Raw genomic sequence first — 20,091 nt, forward strand, 5'->3', positions numbered from 1 at the left:
ATAGCTAGAATGTCAATATATGGTCTTCCTCAATGAGTCTTCTGACTCCATTGAGATACCTATATAATAATAAATATAATATCCCAGGTTCATGAACTCAGATTTTTAATAAATGCAGACTAAACTTGGTATGGTATAAGCCTTTGGTTTTGTTACACTGTGTGTGTGTTGGGGGGGGGGGGTATGGAGCATTTCTGAAATCTCCTGAAATTTTCTTAACAATTATGATCAATGTATAGCATTCCGATAGTTTGATAAAACATCTTCAATACTGAAAAATATTGGTATAGAAGCCTGTTTTACGTCCTAATTACATAGCATTGCTGTAATTTTGTCTATATGGTAAGGAGACGGCATTTCTGAACTCTTGATTACTGGAAGAAACAGCAGGAGATGTGGCTAAACTTTTATTAATTGTCCACAGTTCATACCTGTTAAAGGAGAGAGTACATTTACAGTAACATAGCTCTGTTTTTTCTGTGGTACTGGAGACGTAGGTTATGTCTCTGTCCCAATGTACAAGATTTCTAGGTTCTTTATTTGAATCCATCAAAGCCTTTCCATGTGCTCATATATATATATATAAACAATATATAAAATCTTACTGTAATTGACTTGAAATGCTATCTATCAAGTGTAGGAAATTTCAAGTCAAATTCTGTAACTTTTACTAATTTTTATCATTCTGTTATGAAAGCCATTTGAATATAGAGACAAAAAAGTATATAAGCATAAACATACTGCTCCTTAATTTTATTTTTAATGTAAAAACACTGAAAGCATACTTTTTCATTGCAATCTAATACACAAGAGGTTGTTCAGTATAAAACCTATTAGCATGTTAACAGATACAACTCATCATGTGAAACAATATTTAGATTTATAACCATGCAACAAACAATCTTTCAGACTGCAGTTAGTGAAGTGAGATAATAGGGTGATCAAAGATAGAGACCTGAAATCTTGCATTTTTTTAATAGTTTAGTGCTGAAAAAGTGCAACTTAATCCTTCTGAGAAGAAAAGGGGGGGTGTGATTATTCAGCAGTTGTGAAGATGTTAGAAAACTGATTTGGAAAGACAGGTCTGAATTCCATCTAAAATACAAGGAAACTTTATAGGCCTCTTCACTTGAAAGTTGAGATAAATGGTCTCTCATGTACAGGTCACAGATTTTTCCATCCAAGAAAAATAGGTAAATCAACAGAACATGCAATTAACAAGACAAGTAATATACTGGACACGTCTTAATAAATGATGTGGCAGTAATTATTACCACAACTTTTGGGAAATACAAGTGTGCTTGGATATATATATATATATATATATATATATATATATATATACAGGCAGTCCCCAGGTTACGGACAACCAGATTTAGGGTCTATTGTCTACCTTCAGACTTTGTTAAAGTTAATCAGGGTTTATTTATTCATATGGCATGAATATCGAAACATGCAGTACAATACACTGTCACTTTAATAATAAGTGTGTGTGGGGGGGGGGGTATGGAGCATTTCTGAAATCTCCTGAAATTTTTTTATATAACAATTATGATCAATGTATAGCATTCCGATAGTTCTGTATTACAAACGAGCTCCCAAGGTTCCGTATAAGGATAATAATTAAATTAATAATTCGGAAACTAGTTTCTTTTGTGCATGCAAACAAACTGCCCTCAGTCACATTATTAAAGCAGCTCTTCCCGTTATTTGAAAGTCAAATTTAAGGGCTTGCACACTTGCCATGTTTGAAGATTGGTTCTTGAACTGTTTTATTCCTGCTGTGGAACGTTATTGTTCGTAAAAGAAAATTCTGCTTGTACTGGACAATGCTCCTCGACATCCAACATCTTTAGATGACCTTCACACTTAAGGCAATCAACAATTAAAGGTGTGGAACAAATGATTTTTGTGGCTTCACAGAAGACATCACCGAAGCCAGAAAAGCTGTGGTGGACTGCTGTATATAAATATATATATTTATATATTAGAATTTTACTGACTAGAACCACGAGATAAGACAAAAACATTAATTAGAACACAACTAGTTTCGTCGGAATGCCGACTTCTTCAGGCGTACATACTATCACAAAAAACTGGAAAACTAGCAAGTTAAAAAATGAACTTCTCATATAAACAAATTAGGAACAACAACAGTCAAGTTTGAACTGCCATCCAAGTGGCAGGTCTAGTGTGAGGCATTAGTGAGTGGGAACTATCTCGAGCACGTGAAAACTAAATTACTGCGCGGTGTGAATCAGGTAAGCTATAAATTAAATTACTGTTCATGTGTGTGTGGGGGAGTCCAGAACTATTTGTTTTGATTCTAAGATGCGTATCTGGTGTTGATGGTAGTGATAATAAATCTTTTAAATTAGAGTTGGCAGAGAAAAGGACATGACTGGAGAGGGGGCTTGCACGGCTTCTGTTGTAAGATATATCACGTTGATGCTCTTCGAGTTGTAGTGAGATAGACCTAACAGTTTGCCCATAATATGGCTTCCTGCAACAACAGATGATTTTATATACTCCTGGGAACTGAAGTTTTGGTAGGGTAGTGAAGTAAGTTCTAATATTAAATTTCATCATAATTTTCGACAATTTGGGCGATAGAGAACTTACATATGGTAACTGAATGTGTGCAATAGGGTTCGAGTTATCTTCTTGCTGAGGTTGGAGATGTGGGTATATAAGTTTAGAAATGCTTCGAGGTGAGTAGCAGTTGTTTTAGAATACTTTTGAGGTGGTTAAGTTCGATTTGAAGATCTTCTGAAAATAGATCTCGCCCAATGAACCAGAGTGGTGATAATTTCGAGTTTCTGCAGAGGGAAGTGACGAGAGGAGGCATAATAAGTATCTGTCCCCATGAGTTGTTTTTTGAAAAATAGAAAATCGAGACAATTAGGCATCCTAGTAATCTTTACATCTAAAAAGAAGAGGACATCGTTAACCTCAGGTTCTGATGTGAATTTGATGTTTTGGTGACGATTGTTCATATGATCTAGGAAGGTTTGTAAGTTCTCTGGAAAAACTTCAGTTCCCTGGAGTTTTTAAAATCGTCTGCAGTTGCAGGAAGCCGTATTATGGGCAAATCGATAAGTCTATCTCACTACAACTCAAAAAGCATCAACGCAATATCTATTACAACAGAACCCATGCAAGCGACAGTCATGTCCTTTTCTCTGCCAACTCTAATTTAGAAGAGCGTCAACACCAGATAGAATGGAATCTTACTACAAATATCCATAAATGCCCTGATGAACTAGAAAGATGCATCTTAGAATCAAAAGAAATAGTTCTGGGTCCCTCGCACATGAACAGTAATTTAATTTATAGCTTACCTGATTCACACAGCAATTCAGTTTTGGCTTTCACGAGATAGTTCCCACTAACTAATGCCTCACACTAGACCTGCCACACGGATGCCAGTTTCAATCATCTTTTTGTTGGAATGCCAACTTCAAATAAAAACTGTTGTTGTTCCTAACTTGTTCATATGAGAAGTTCATTTTTTATCTTGTTAGTTTTCAAGTTTCTTGTAATAGTATGTATGTACACCTGAAGAAGTCGGCATTCCAATGAAACTAGTTGTGTTCTAATTAAAGTTTTTGTCTAATCTTGGTGGTTCTAGTCAGTAAAATTCTAATATAAAAATGTTCTACAATCCAAGTAAATACCCTTAATAATAATAATATATATATATATATAATTTAAGTGACACCATACCACCTGAAATTAGCTCTGCTAACACATTCCTGGATGCTAAGAATGTCAAGTTCTTTTCTAATATCTCAGTAACTTGCTCACGTATTATAACACAGTGACGGCTGAACTGGATAAGGGTAATGGGTTTACAGTGATTCTGCTGGACCTTGCTAAGGCCTTTGACAGGATACCACATGGAATTCTAATCAGTAAATTGCAGCATATGGGAATGGACATAGGGTTGGTGAGATGGATAGGAGGGTGGTTGATGGAGAGATATCAGAGAGTGGTTTACTCAGGAGTAGAGTCCACTAGACGGCCTGTGACTAGTGGTGTACCACAAGGATCTGTTCTTGGACCACTGCTGTTTAATTTGTTCATAAATGATATAGGAAAGGATCTGAGAGGAACAGTTCATTTGTTTGCGGATGATGCGAAGTTGGGTAGGGCAATAGTGAATGCAGATGACGTCAAAATTTTGCAGGATGATTTGGATAGATTGGAGGTCTGGGCTAGGGAGAATGGATGTCAATTTAATGTGGCAAAATATAAGGTTATGCATTTTGGGGTGAAAAGATGGGAGGCAGTTTACTGCATTGGTGGAACCGTGCTCCAGGAAATTGATGAGGCACGAGATTTAGGAGTGTTGGTGGATAAGGAATTGAAATTTAGGGGACACATTGCAAAAGTGGCCAAATCAGCTCATCAAATCACTTGGTTGCTGAAGAATACGTTGACAAGCAGAGACAAGCAGGTTATTGTTCCTCTGTATCGAGCCTTGATAAGACCTCATCTCGACTACTGTGCTCAGATTTGGTCACCTAGGTTTCTTCTTGATGGGGAGGAGGTGGAGAGGATCCAGAGGCGAGTGACCAAGATGATAGCAGGTCTGTGGAATGAACCGTATGAGAACAGGTTGAGGATTTGTGGGTTGCAAAAATTGGTTGATAGGCGGAGGAGGGGAGATATGATTGAGACATTCAAATTACTGAAGGGTTTCTATAAAATTAATTCAGAAGATATTTTTGAGAACAGGGCTGGTTGTGGGAGGACTAGGGGACATCCATGGAAACTGGGCAAAAGTGTGGTTAGTAAAGGTGTTAGAGCTGGGTTCTTTACTTTTAGAGTAGTGAATGAGTGGAATGCGCTCCCTGAGTCTGTGGTGGATGCTGTGACAGTGAATGAGTTTAAGGCGAGGTATGATAGATACTGTATGAATGTCGAATAGTTGTGATGAAAATGATTTGGGGCCTCCCTCGATGAGTCTAATGACTCCCTGGAGTTGCCCGTAATAATAATAATAATAATAATAATATGATATTGCCATTATTCACAACCCTAATCTTTCTCAGACTCTCATATCTGTGGTTTCTAGTCTTTAGTCAAGTGTTTTGTTTCTAACTCAGCTCTCAGATCTATAATTTAAAATTGGTTTGAACACTGTATTGCATACAGCGAATTTAGTGTTTTGACTAATTTCTCTCTTATTCCATATATATTTATTTAGTTGACTTCCTATCATACAGCTTTGTTCATTCTGTTGTCTATTCCCATATTTAATTTACCATCTTCACTAAAAATTGTGCCTAAATAGCTGAAATGTTTTACTTGTTCTATAGGTTCTTCATTCACAATGTTTCTGCCTATTTTCATTGTCTTTCTCTTGTTAATGCTGATTTTCATACCCAATTTATTACAACAGTTATTCAATTTAATTAGGGATCTTGCAGACTGTACTGGATTTATTTAGAAATATAACACATCTGCATAAAGTAACAGCTGAAATTAACAATTTTAATAATCAGGTTTAATACCACTTTCCTTCATAATATGATTCATATAGATAATGAATAACAGAGGGAATAATGCACATCCCTGTCTAAGACCAGATTTAACATCAAACCATCTTCCTGTACTTCCTTCAATTCTAACTACTGACTTACAATTCAAATAAAGATTAAGTACTGCTTGCATTATATCAAGCAGTACTTAATAAAGATTAAGTACTGCTTGATATAATGCCCTAATGACATATGACTATAGTATTTTGAACAGCTTTTCTCTTGGCACCTTGTCATATGCCTTTTGCAGGTCTACAAAACTTAAATACAGATCCGTGTTATATTCCCACAAGTTCTCAGCTATTTGTCCTAGAGTGAAAATCTGATCCTGACAGTCTCTACTTGGTTCTTCGCCAATCTTCTCTTTCATTATCTTACTTAGCCATTTCTCAAGTATACTTGTATAAATCTTACCAGGAACACTCTGTAGAGAAATACCACTGTAATTCTTACATTGTTTTATTTCCCTTTTTATATATGAGTACTACGAGAGCTATACTCCAATCATTTGGAATTCGTTCCGGTGTCCAGGCCTTCTGAGCTATGCAGTGCAGCCACTGCAAGACTTCTATACCTCCATAATTGAGCATTGCAGGTCGAATATCCTCTTTTCGCATTTCAGGCTTTTGAGAGATATGTATTCCTGATTGCATGCCTGTGGAGCATTTTTTTTTATCACTTTGCTGTCACTTGCTTGTTTCATTTAGTAATTTTTTTTTTTTTTGAAGTAATTACTCTATAATTCAAGGATACCTTTTTCTCCAGTTTTCGCATCATCTTTATCATTTCTAATTCCTTTCACAGCACTCTTTTCTCCATTTCTGAGCTTCTTCAACAGCCTCCAGAATATTTTGCTACCTCCCTGATATTTATTTTCTATGTTTGTACCAAAGTCTTCTCATGACTTCTGTTTAGCTAGTTTTACACAGTGTTTAGCTTTTTTACATTTGTCTCTGCATTCTCTAAAAGCACCAGCTGACTCATTTGCCAGTAAGAACTTTTGATATACTTTCTTCTTTTCCTTCACTGTCTCTTTAACCTCCTGTGTCCACCATGGAGTTCTGATTTTTCTATACTTGCAGACACCCTCACCACATAACTCTCTGGCTGAATCAATCAATATTTTCTTCAGGTCTTGCCACTGAATCTCCAAGGTTTAGTTCCTATTCTCAAACTTTCATTTTTTTCTTCAATAATGTATGTGTATTTCAGTCAGTTCACATCTGAGAGCTGCTCAACTTTTATTCGCTTTAACACTTTCTTACATGTTTTTCTTTTCAGTATGAAATTCAATGTTATCCTGCTCATGACTAAATGGTGATCACTTCCAATTTCAAATCATCTCTACACTTGAGTGTCCTCCACCAGTGAGAATACATCACTATCAACAATAGCATAGTCAATGAGACTTTTCTTATTCCTTGCCTCTTCTCTCCATGTAAATTTGTGCACATTTTTATGTTGGACCAATGTGTTAGTAATAACCAGTCCATTTCCTGAGCAGAAATCCAACAGGTATTTGACATTATTATCAGCTTTGCTCTTTTCTCCAAATTTTCCCAAAACATTTCTATATCTCAGGTAATCAATTCCTACTTAGCTGTTTCAATCTCCAATAAGGACCAACTTTTCCTTTTTGATTGAGTTAGTTGCCTTCTCTAATGCCTCCAAAAATTACTCTATTTCTTCCTTGGTAGAACCTTCTATGGGAATATAGGCAAAATAAGTCTCATTATCCAGTTCCCCGTTCTGACATTTGCTCACACACTCTACTTGATTTTGCCTGCCACTCAAGAAAATTAGCCTTGTACTTATTTTCCCTGGTTGTTAATGTCTGAATATATTTTGTATTTATTGCTTAGAAAGATTTCACCAGAACACTTCTTTTGTTAATCTTTCCTCTCCATTCTGTTAAAGTGATAACACCACCTGAGATTAGCTCTGCTAACAGATTCCAATGCTAACAATGGCAAGTTCTTTCCTAATATCATCATTTTTAATATGATACTTACACTGATACCATCTATTCACCTTCTATCTTTCTTGGAACTCTCATATCTGTGGTCTCCAGTCTTTGATTAGTGTTTTATTTCCGATCCAATTCTCAGATCTATTAGCTAAAATTGGTTTGAACACTGCCTTGTGTACAGTTTAGTATTGTGACAATTTCTCTCATTCCAAAAAAAATTATTCAGTTGATTCCCTACCATACCAGCTTTACTAATTCTGTTATCTATTTCCATATTTAATTTTCCATCTTTGCTAAAAAGTATGCTTAAATAGCAGAAATGTTTTACCTGTCCAATAGGTTCTCCATTCAGGATGGAGATGAAATTTTCAATGTCTTTCTTTTTACTGCCGATTTTCATACCCAATTTATTATAATGGTTATTCAATTTAATCACAGATCTTGCAGACTGTACTGGATTTATTTAGAAGTATAACATCATCTGCATAAAGTAAACAGCTGAAATTAATTTAACCAATTTTGATATCAAGTTTAATACATACCATTTTCATTCATGTAATCCATGAAGATAATAAATAATATCTGGATAATGTGCACCCTTGTCACACATCTGACTTAACATCAAACCATCTTTTTGTACCCCCCCCTTCAAATTCTAACTGCTGATGTACAGGTCAAATAAAGACTACGTATTGCTCGATATAATGTCCCATTTACATCATATAACTAGCATTTTAAAGAACTTTCCTCTTGGCATCATGTCATATGCCTTTTCCAGATCTATGAAACTTAAATACAGATCTATGCTGTGCTTCCAATGTTTCTATATCTTGAGAATATATCTAAGAACTATTGTGGAAAAGAAGCTTGGTGAAAATCTGTTCCTGACAACTTCTGCTTGGCCTGAATCCTTCCACAATCCTTCTCTAAAGAAATCTTACCAGAAACCAGTGGGGAAATTCCTGTGTTATTCTCACATTGTTTATTTCCCTTTTTGTAGATGGGTATTATGAGAGCTACTCTATCACGTGGAATTCAAACCTCTGACCAGGCCTTCTGAATTATACAATATAGCTGTAAAAACTTTTAAGCATTTCTGGATGAATATCATCTACTTCAACTGCCTTTCACATTTCAGGCTTTTAACGGCTTTTTCTGCTTCAAGCATGGATATGTATTCCTGACTGCATTCCTATTAAGTGTTTTCTACCACCATGCTGACACTGCTGTTTTCATTTAGTAATCTTTCAAAGTAATTACTCCAGACATCTAGAATATCTGTATCTTCAGTTTCCATGTCATCTGTATCATCTCTGATTCCTTTTACAGTACACTTCCTCCATTTCTAAGCTTTTTCAATAGCCTCTAAAAAATTTTATCACCTTCCTAATATTTATTTTCTATGTTCTTACAGAAGTCTGTCTTCCCGTCACTTATGTTTTGAGTTCTGATTTTTGCATATTTGCAGATTACCCCAACATACACCTCTCTGGCGGAATCAACCAATGTTTTCTTCAGAGTTAGCCAGTTAATCTCTTGGTTATTGTTTTCAAACTCTTATTTTTTCTTGAATAAATTTTGTGTATTTCAGTCTACAGTTCAAATCTTAAAGATGCTCAACTTTGTTTCATTTGAAAACTTTTCTACACACCCTTGGTTTCAATATGAAATTCAATTTTATCCTGCTCAAGATTAAATGGCGATTACTTGCAATTTCAAATCCTCTGTATACTGTAGTGCTCTTAAACCTAAGGGTGAACATTGCTGTGAACAATGACATAGTCAATGAGACTTCTTACTCCTTGCATCCTCTCTCCATGTGAATTTGTGCACATTTTTATGTTAGAATTTGGTGTTAGTAATAACTAGTCTGTGTTCTGAGCAACAATCTAGCAGGTACTTAACATTATTAATTAGCTTTGATATAATATCATCATAATCTCTTGGTTATTGTTTTCAAACTCTTATTTTTTCTTGAATAAATTTTGTGTATTTCAGTCTACAGTTCAAATCTTAAAGATGCTCAACTTTGTTTCATTTGAAAACTTTTCTACACACCCTTGGTTTCAATATGAAATTCAATTTTATCCTGCTCAAGATTAAATGGCGATTACTTGCAATTTCAAATCCTCTGTATACTGTAGTGCTCTTAAACCTAAGGGTGAACATTGCTGTGAACAATGACATAGTCAATGAGACTTCTTACTCCTTGCATCCTCTCTCCATGTGAATTTGTGCACATTTTTATGTTAGAATTTGGTGTTAGTAATAACTAGTCTGTGTTCTGAGCAACAATCTAGCAGGTACTTAACATTATTAATTAGCTTTGATATAATATCAATCATTAACTTTTTCAAACTGTTCTATTATGTCAGGTTATTGATTTCATTAGATTTAAATCTGATAACATTTCGATCTAAAACTATCTCCATTAGTCCATTATAATATCTTTATCTTCTCAAAATCGTTTTTACCTGCCATTTTTATGTTGCATTTGGAAAGTTTTCATTTCCCTAAAATAAAGAGCCAACACGCTTCTCTTCAGTGATGCAAAATTTATAAAAATCAAGTGGATATTAGATCCAACATCATTTCAAAGCCGAATTAGAAACTATGAAAGTTTCATCAAAAGTAAGTTGACCAGAGAGCTTACGGGAATATATTCCTGCTGGCATTTACGAGTCGCCCTAGCGTGGGACCACCTAAGAAAACATGCCACTGCCCAGGCGTGCATATATTCAGTTTCTAATTTGGTCCATTTTTTAGGTTTCACTGGCCTTTCGAACTGGTTGGTTCATCTTTAGAGACCAGGTAGAAACCTTAAGAAAGCTAAAACCCTTTTGAAATACTAAGGAACTTGAAATCAACCAGTTTGAAACAGCTGTCAGGCCAGTGAAACCTAAAAATGGACCAAATTAGAAAGCGAATACATGCACACCTGGGGTATACAATGTAGCTGTAAAAATGTAGCACACGTTTTCTAAGATGGTCTGTGCTAGGGTGACCTGTAAATGCCAGCGAGCGTATTCCCATAAGTTCTCTAGTCAACTTACTTGAAATTTCATAGTTTCTACATTTGGCTTTAAAATGATGCTGGATCTAATATCCACTTGATTTTTATGTTTTGATTTCCTATTCTTTATAAGAAACCATGCATAAAAACTTAGATTAGCTCTGCTTAGACATGCTTGAATATCAAAAATAGCAAATTCCTTTTCAATAATATTCCGATACTGATGCCATTTTTTTGCTCCCTTAATTTTCTTCACCATTTTTAGCTATGTATGTTAAAAGTATGAGTAAACTGAATAAATATGAATAAACTTAATTTTGATGGATGGGTGTTTTAGCATGTAATGTCATTTTTCTTTTCTATGTGGCTTCCCAAAAAAAAACAAACAAACACATAACACATTCGTTTACTGTATCAAACCATCAATAAAGTCCTGAGTAAAGTCCCATAGTGAAAATGGGACTATGCTGTTAATCATCATTAAATTCCTGATATGACCCAAAAAGGTGTAAAATATTATTATGGTAGTATTATATGAAACATTTGCATTAGTATAACTTTCTGTCAATAATTTCTTTCCAGCTGTCAAGACATCTGTTTATCTGTCAAGACAACAACATTGTCAAATCTAATATTTTAGTCTTCTAAGGAATATTTCAGTCTTCTAAGGAACGTCAAAATGTATTAATCCACTTGGATTTGTTTTCCTCTGGTTCTTTTTCTTGCTGAGTGCTCCTAACCATTCTTCTCCCATTCTTTTTGTGTGTCTATACCACCTAAGATCAGCTCTTCTCACACATTCCTGAATGCTATCAAAGTCAAGTTCCTTTCTAACATCTTCATTTTTAAGATGATTCTGTCACTGGTGCTGTGTTCATTCCCCTATCACATCATAAGTTGAAACTGGTTTGAACACTGCCTTGATTATAGATGTAGTTTTGACTAATTTCTCCTTTATTATATAAATTTATTCAGTCGACTCCTCACGAAACAAGCTTTGCTGATTTGTTGTCTCTTTCCATATTTAAATTGTCATCTAAATCATAAATAGTGTCTAAAATATCTGTTCTATAGTTTTCCTATTCATGATGCAGATGATGATCAATGTTCCTACTTATTTTTATGACCTTCTCACAAAAATGTCTAATCCTTTCTGTAGTTTTGTTGATAACAGAACTTCTTCATTTCTCTTCTTCAATTGCCAAATCATGAAGTGCTTTATATTCAATCAAGCTTCAAAATTTTCCAAATTAATTTCTCAACTGCCAGTCAACTTACCTTCTCCAGTAGGGCAAGGATAATCAAACAAATGTCAAATACTACTAAAAGATAGTCCTTTGTTATTTCTTGTAAGAAAGATCTCATTTCTCTTTCCTTCACTTTTGATAATCTTATTTCTCATCTTAAGTTAATCTACTGTGCACCTCTAGCCTTTCCTGACACATAAGAATCATGTGTGTGTGTGTGTGTGTGTATCCTTATGCTTTCAGAAACTGGGCATCCTTTTAAACAATGTATAGATGAAAATATCAATTATGGAAGATTCCATGCCACAGTTCTAGCTGGACATATACTATTTTAAAACTACACTCAAACAATGACTACAGGACAAAGTCAGATTAAAGAGCTGCCAAGCTTTACACAGACTTGACTGAACCTTAGCCATTTCATTATAAACTTAAGTTGTAATTTGTAAGATTTGTTATGATTCAGCTAAAGCTGAAACAAGACTGATGTATGCGACATCAACAATGACAGCACATGATGAGCAGTTTGAGCAAAGTTAATCCTTTCTTATATTAATGAAAGTAATATAGGTATTATTTCTGGGAAAACTCCCATGTTACTTCTCTTAAAAACTATAATTTTTATGGCTATTTTGCCTGCTTTTGTTTAGGAGTGCTATTTTTTAATGTCACTGGCTTTTTACTCAAAAATTCTTAGGGCATTGCAGATGTATTTGAGGGACAAACATGTAGCATAATAGAAGAAAATTCGCACATACCTTTTCTTAGATGTTGTTGCCTGTCTTCTTTCTGTGGTGTGCATACCTCTGCTGTTATGGTGTTGAAAGGGGAGTGTGTGTGTGTGGGGGGGTAAGCAATGTGTTAGGGAGAATCAGTTTGAAAAAACCTGTTTTTTTTTTTTTTTTTTTTTTTTATATAATATATACATATATTATTTTTAAGGGTGGGCAGAACACTTTTTTTTGTAGGGTGGGAAAAATGTTGAAAAACAGGGCTGAAAATAGAAATTGTTTTTTTAGGGGAAGGGGAAGGGTTTATGGGAAAAGGGGGCCAGGGAGAGGGTTGACTGGGTGCGAGCTGCTTCGATCATCTGGGTAGTCGTCTCTACTGGGGGGACGATGACCCACACGGTCGAAATGGCTTGCACCCCATCAACCCTCTCCTTGTCCCCCCTTTTCCCCATAAACCCTTCCCCTAAAAAACAGTTTCTATTTTCAGCCCGTTCTTCATCTTTTTCCCACCCTACAAAAAAGCGCTCCGCCCATCCTTAAAAGGTTAACAATAATAGTTAATTTTGTTAGCTTACTGTGGCAGTAATCAACCACGTAAAGAAGTATCTGTCTGAAGTTGTATCAATACTTTGAAATTTGTGAAATTTTGATTTCATAAATTTCACATAATCAAATGATAAACTCTCATGAGTACTAAATCCTGTCAAGTTCAGATTTCTTTTCAATTATTATAAACACATGCCAAGAAATTATATTCTTGGTTTAATCCTTTATCCAACAAGTGTAAGTAAACATAGTTTGTACACAAAGTATCTTCACGACTGTACTACTTTTTTTTTTCTTTTTTAATGTTGAGCCCATTCACAAGAGGTTGGTAAATCAAGTACCATATATGGGTAGTGGGTTGGGAAAGAAGAAGCTTGTTTACATTTGATTTAAAATGTCTGTATATTGTATTTCTTGGGAAACACATAAGGGGAAGATTGTTCCACAATACAGCAGTAGCAGTGATGAAAGAGGAGTTAAAGAAACTTCAAGAGCACTGTGAAGGGATGTCGGGTGGCAGCCACATGTGTTCCAATGGACTAAATAGAGGAATTATTGATACTCATTTGCCATGGAAATATTTAGAGAATACACACATTGCAGAAACCAGATGCCTGTGAGAAATTGGGAGGACTGAGTTGGTATTTGTATATGTTAGTACTTGTAAATAGAGGCTGATTAATTGCCTTAGTAGCTCATTATCCCATAATAACTTTTCATAATAATTCATTCATAATATAACAAAGTGAAAAGTCTTGCAACATCTAACAAGGTTTAAGTTTAGAGCCAGCAAACTAGATTAAAGAGTTCACATGATGTTGTTCTAGCCATCATCTGACAAGCTGCACTACTATGTAAGGATAAGAGAGAGAGATGACAGCACATGAGATAAAACATTAAAACTGGTCTTTATTTTCTGGCTCTAAATGCAACAACACTAAAACTATTACAATATATATATATATATACAGTCATACCCTGACTTACGCGAATCCGGAGTTATACGCGGTTTCATATATGTACGTATTCCCATCCCGCTTCACGCCTCGCCACTAGTCATATCTTTCCAGCGCCGGCCGCACATGCTGTGAACAAGCAATGACATGTTTCGCGCTGTCTCCATTCATACACGATTTTTATAGTCTACAAACCTTGCAATTGTTTAATGTTATGTTCTTGATAAAAATTTTATCATATAAAAAATAATAATGTCGTCCAAAGGAAGCAAGTCTGATTCTTCTACAGCTAGCAAGAAAAGAAAAACATCGACTTTGGAAACAAAACTCAACATTATTAAGGATTTTGAAGGCGGAATGAAAAGTTGTGAGCTAGCAAAGAAGTTTGATCTACAGGAATCCACAGTAAGAACAATCATAAAAGAAAGGTTTACAGATTTTGGAGGACATAGATTCTAACAAGGAAAGGAATAAAATAATCATTAGCTGACTATGAAGAAATTTTGCGTGACAAGAAAAAGACATTATGCCGTCAGATGAATTTATTAGATTTTATGAAACCATCGACATCAAAATAACTTTCTTTTTTTTTATGTACAAAAACTACAATTATGATTGTTTTCTTAAAAAATATAGGTGTTTTTGTAAACCTTTGGTCCCAATTAACTAATATTTTGTATGTTTGTATGCAAAATTATACCTGATTTACGTAAATTCGACTTACGCACTTTTTGTTGGTCCCACCTACCGCGTAACTTCGGGGGTATGACTGTGTGTGTGTGTGTGTGTGTGTATAAGGGGGGGGGGCATGTTAGAATTTAGCACAAAACATATGCCTTTCCAGGAAAGAAAACATTTGTAATTAATTTGAATTTTAGTATTGCTTAATATTATGGTGTCAGCACAATAAATAGTAATTTTTTGAGATATGGCTTTCAAAATCTAAAAAAAAAAAAAAAATCTGCCAAAATGTAGATGCAAACAATTTTTCAGTTGTGTACATTAACATTACAACTAATTTAACAAGTGATTTATATAATGGTTTGCCAAATAACTTACGATAGTAAGAAGTCCTGACACTAGTGAAGATACAAGGTCTTTCCCAGCTCTAGCACATACAATAGTATTATGTGCACCTGACACTGCTGGTCCATGATCAGCTGTTACCATAAGTACCATTTCAAGGAATTTACATGCATATTTAGGTAGCCGACGTTGAAACCACAGAAGGCTCAGGACACCACCAATACCTAAGTCATCTTTAATTACAGTAGTTATGGGAATACCTGCATAAAGTAGTTCATGACCTCTTTCATCGCATATACTTGTCATAAATGATGCTGGCTTACGGATCAGACCCAGTTCCTGTGAGAAAAGAAGATGAAGACAAATATAACTCATATATTAATAGTGTAATACATGAATAAAATTGATATTTATATGTTATAAATCTTAACTTTTGAAGTGATAAAACTTCAAAAAGTTTATTTTTAGGCATTCTTTATAAAGCAGATGGTAACAGATCATTTTCTAGGTACACTGTGTATGTATATTCACTATATGGAATGAACTATATTACTAAATGGAATGAACCGTATGAGAACAGGTTGAGGATTTGTGGGTTGCAAAAATTGGTTGATAGGCGGAGGAGGGGAGATATGATTGAGACATTCAAATTACTGAAGGGTTTCTATAAAATTAATTCAGAAGATATTTTTGAGAACAGGGCTGGTTGTGGGAGGACTAGGGGACATCCATGGAAACTGGGCAAAAGTGTGGTTAGTAAAGGTGTTAGAGCTGGGTTCTTTACTTTTAGAGTAGTGAATGAGTGGAATGCGCTCCCTGAGTCTGTGGTGGATGCTGTGACAGTGAATGAGTTTAAGGCGAGGTATGATAGATACTGTATGAATGTCGAATAGTTGTGATGAAAATGATTTGGGGCCTCCCTCGATGAGTCTAATGACTCCCTGGAGTTGCCCGTAATAATAATAATAATAATAATAATAATATTTTTTCCTATTTTCACTTCTTAATCTTCCTGAAATCAAATGAAATCTGATATATACCTTCCATACTTCCTTTACTATACCTTCCTTATCATATCTCTCCACCATTTTAATTTTGTTTTAAGAAGGAAAATCTGTTCTATATTTTACATACAGCTCTATTCTATGAACCTTATTAAGAGGAGGTTCATAGAACAGGAGCCTGTACTTTGTTGTAGGCTATGTTATTTTAGAATAGTCTGTCATATCACTTGGTTTCATATATTAACACATTTAACACAATTCAAACGTAGTGGATTTCTGGATGGTGTGAATTCCCTTATCTCTATTCTTCACTATTTTTTGTAGATGTCAGTGGGATAATTCACTAAATTAAAATCAGGGAGAAAAAAAGGAAACTAATCATTCCTCTTTTTCCTGTCTAATGGAACAGGCAACCATGGGAGAGAAGTAGATCTTAAGGTACCAGAGATGGTTCTCATTATTATATTAAGCCATGTGTCCATGAGGGTTGTAAGGCAACTTCTGCACCAAACTGGTGAACAATACTCTATCACAGGGAAGATTAGAGCCAGAGATGTGCTGTTCTAAGGGCTGAGGTATTACAATCCCAAGTTGTACCTGAGCTTGTTTACAATGTTCTTCTGGAAAGATATCTTTAATGTATTTAATTTATCTTAAGTTTTTACCAAATGTTTTTGGTGTGCTAGACTATGGTCAACTGTGACACCAAGGTAGTAAAGGTAACCTTCATGGATTAGTCTTGTTGCAGAAGGTTTATTTTTAGTTTTCTATGAGCCTCACAGTTATTTAAATGAAAAGCTTAAACAACAGTTTTGCTGCATCTAGCCCCCAGCTTTAAATACTTTTGCAGTGAGCACAGATCTTTGCTCAGTGTTCCTTTAAAGCTCTGAAAGGTACTGTCTTGGATGACGATTTCTGTCATCAGCACAGATAAATTTATAAGTAGCTGCTGGAGAGATGTCAGTTGTGTACAGGTTGAACAGAGCTGGGGCAAGGACAGATCACAGCAGTAGAACATTTATCATGCAGAATAAATGTTCTGCTGTTTTGTGAATTCAGATGAACCATTATTTTCCTACGGAGAGAACTTGTTTTAGTAATTTTAGAGTTTTTTTGGCAATTTGATATAGTAAGTAAACCTTTCTTCCATATGGCGTCATAAGCTGATGTTAGGCCAAGCCACTCAGGACACAGAGTAGTATGGATGTTCTAAGGTTACACCATACATGGTAGCAAGAGTTGGATTCCAGTGATGGTAGTCAGGATAGGATAGTGAAAAAGATTCAAAAGAAGTAGAGCAAGAAATTCAGGAAGAAAGCATAAAAAGACAAACAAAAAAAAGAAAGAATGAAGAGGACCAGTACAACTACTTCCACACAATTATGGTGGAAGTCTGTCCACCGTACATGCGTGTCACATGGGAGGGGGGGGATGAGCAGCACATTCTATTAATTCTGTTTATTCAAAGCCATTGACTAAAAAAAACTGTCTGAGATCTAGCTGATTTCTGTGGATAGACTAGTATGGTATGAACAAATGGTTCTAGCTTGATTACCTAAGGTTTAGATAAAACCATACTGCTGGGAGGGTAGTGGTGTGACAGATGATGTAAGCACCTTCCAGTCTTGGTAGGTTTTCTGTAGTCAGTAAAAGATAAGGAACCCACTGAGTAATCAGGTGACTAGAATGTAAAGGAAGGGAAGACAGCTATTGTTTTTCTTTTCAATGGTGGAATACACAATCTACATGGCAGCAAGAGTTAGTTCCCAGTGATGGTAGTCTAGAAGACAGGATAATGAAAAGATTCAGGAAAAGTCAGGACCTTAGATGTTAAGGTGTGCTAAAAACATTTCCAATGTATGTCAGCCATATACCATATTGTGGGTTTGAGAGGAGCTGAGTTTAGGGCTGTGTTTTAAAAATATTCCATGGAAAAATATGGTGAGGCAAGGGAGATAGGTAACCCATATCTGTGCCTTTGATCTACTTGTAGTTTTTCCTTGCCACTTAAAATGGCTCGAGTTCATGGTAAATCTGAATAAGGCTGCAATGCAAGGGATAGAAGAGTCAGAATTAGTTCTGATCTTTTAAGGACACATTCACAAACAGGGGGGGGGCTATGTCAAAACTGATCATTATGCAAATATTATCTTTGAGGATCAAATCTGACAAGCAAGATTTGAAGTGCAGAGTTTTTAATAGAAAAATTGAGATTTCGTTGGCCATATGTTGGGCCACTTTATATAAGTAGGAGAACTCTCAATTTTTCCAAGGATATGTTCTATTTGTGTATTTTTGGTACACCATAAATCCAGAGAAAGCCTGGTATTATAAAGCTTAACTATAAGGATCATTTCAGGAGGCCACACTTTCTCCCATGTTTAAAACTCTGTACTTCAAATCTTACTTGTCAGACTTGCTATGGTACTACCTTCTAGTGTGGGTCATTCTCAACAATATGGTGTTATTAAAACCTTGGCTAACTGGTCCAAAACTTTGCTTGGGACCACACTAGTCTATACACCAAAATCAATCACACCCACAACACTTTTATGGCCTATGCTTTCCCCTTCACAAAATTAACAGAACACGCACACAAAAGCCATTCCTACATCTGGAGCACCTCAGAAAAAATCTGATGAGTTTTAAAAAGATACACATACAGAATGCCTTCAAGCCATGTCAAAAATTAGTTATCCTTATCTGCTCACCAAAAGCTCTCTTTATCATCTAGACCAGTGGTTCCCCAAACGTTCAAAATGTGCCTGAATATTTTTCTTGATGTAATTTTCATTCAAGAAGCTTTTTGTAAGTGGGAAGCAGAGTCCTTAGGGCTCCACGTGCTCTTCCCCTGGGAAGTGCATGTCCACTCCAGGAAAATAAAATAATGTTACATTTGAAAAAGAGGACAAACCAGCAGCTCACTCCATTACTTCACTGAAATGAATCTATCATTGCAAGGAAAAACTTCCACAGTTTTTGATTGAAATGCCAAAGTGTCTTCATTTAAGAGGAAACTTATGTATTGGTTGAGTGTGTGGAAAAGGAAGCTATCAACTGCTTCCCACTTACAAAAAGTTTCTTGAATGAAAATTACATCAAGAAAAATATTCAGGTGCATCTCGAAGCTTTGAAAGACTCGTTTGAACATTATTTTCCGACAGCTCAAAAGAAGGTGTTTCATGACTTTAAATGGGTACTGAATGTATTCAGCATGAACAAAAAAACCACCCAGCTTAAACTTAGCAGAATACGAAGTCCTCACAGATTTGACATCTCACAGCGAACTAAAAACCGCGTTTCAAAACCAAAGTCTACCTTTGTTTTGGCTGCATTTACAAGATGAATTCAAAATCTTGTCTGAGAAAGCAAAATTAATATTGCTGCCTTTCTCAACTACATATCTCTGTGAAGTGGGATTCTCCGCCTATACAGGTATCAAAACAAAATACAGAAGCTGCTTAGATGCAGAAACAAACATTCGCCTCCTGCAATTATCATCAATTGAACCTAAAATAAGAAACCGTGCAAAAAAAAAAAAAAAATGCGACCACAGGTGTCTCATTAAACGTTTATAAGTTATTTTAAGTTATGTCTTAATTTACGCCTACTGTTGCACTGCAGTGCACTTTAGTTAGTAAAATTAAATAGGAATTGTCTTCTACAATGAATAATAAAAATTTTGAATAACAAGTAATGAATGAATATGTATTTGAATTGAATTGGATGAAATGATTAAATTGGAGGAACTGAGTTTATTGTATGGACCTAAGGGGCTCCGCGAGTCAAAAAGGTTGGGAACCGCTGATCTAGACTATCCTGGGGTCCACAGTATCCCTTGCCCTGCAAAGTATCTTATTTTGGATAAACAGAAAGAACTGCCAACATGCATCTGATGTAGCAAACTATGATGATACAAATCAGCATAGTGGCAAACTTGATCTGACAAAAAAAAAAAAAAAGTTATAAAGAAAGCGATATAAATCAGAGATTATTCCTCGAATATACTACACATAATTCACCAGATCTTAACAAATTTGGCTGCTTCACTTT

The 20,091-nt window shown here is 35.4% G+C and overlaps 1 protein-coding gene across 3 annotated transcripts in view; it reads right to left on the reverse strand.

Moving 5' to 3' along the window:
• ATPCL (ATP-citrate synthase) overlaps positions 1 to 20,091 on the reverse strand; it is a 555,953-nt gene that overhangs the window by 41,213 nt on the left and 494,649 nt on the right. For all 3 annotated transcript variants that reach the window (XM_090394661.1, XM_090394662.1, XM_090394663.1), the window contains exon 23: positions 15,068 to 15,373. In XM_090394661.1, coding sequence (XP_090250787.1) covers positions 15,068 to 15,373 — 306 coding nt within the window. The remainder of the gene's footprint in view (positions 1 to 15,067; positions 15,374 to 20,091) is intronic.

The sequence above is a fragment of the Typopeltis vanoorti genome, chromosome 6, assembly GCF_054136105.1.
Source record: "Typopeltis vanoorti isolate ZY-2024b chromosome 6, IOZ_Tvanoo_1.0, whole genome shotgun sequence".
Classification (NCBI taxonomy): domain Eukaryota; kingdom Metazoa; phylum Arthropoda; class Arachnida; order Uropygi; family Thelyphonidae; genus Typopeltis; species Typopeltis vanoorti.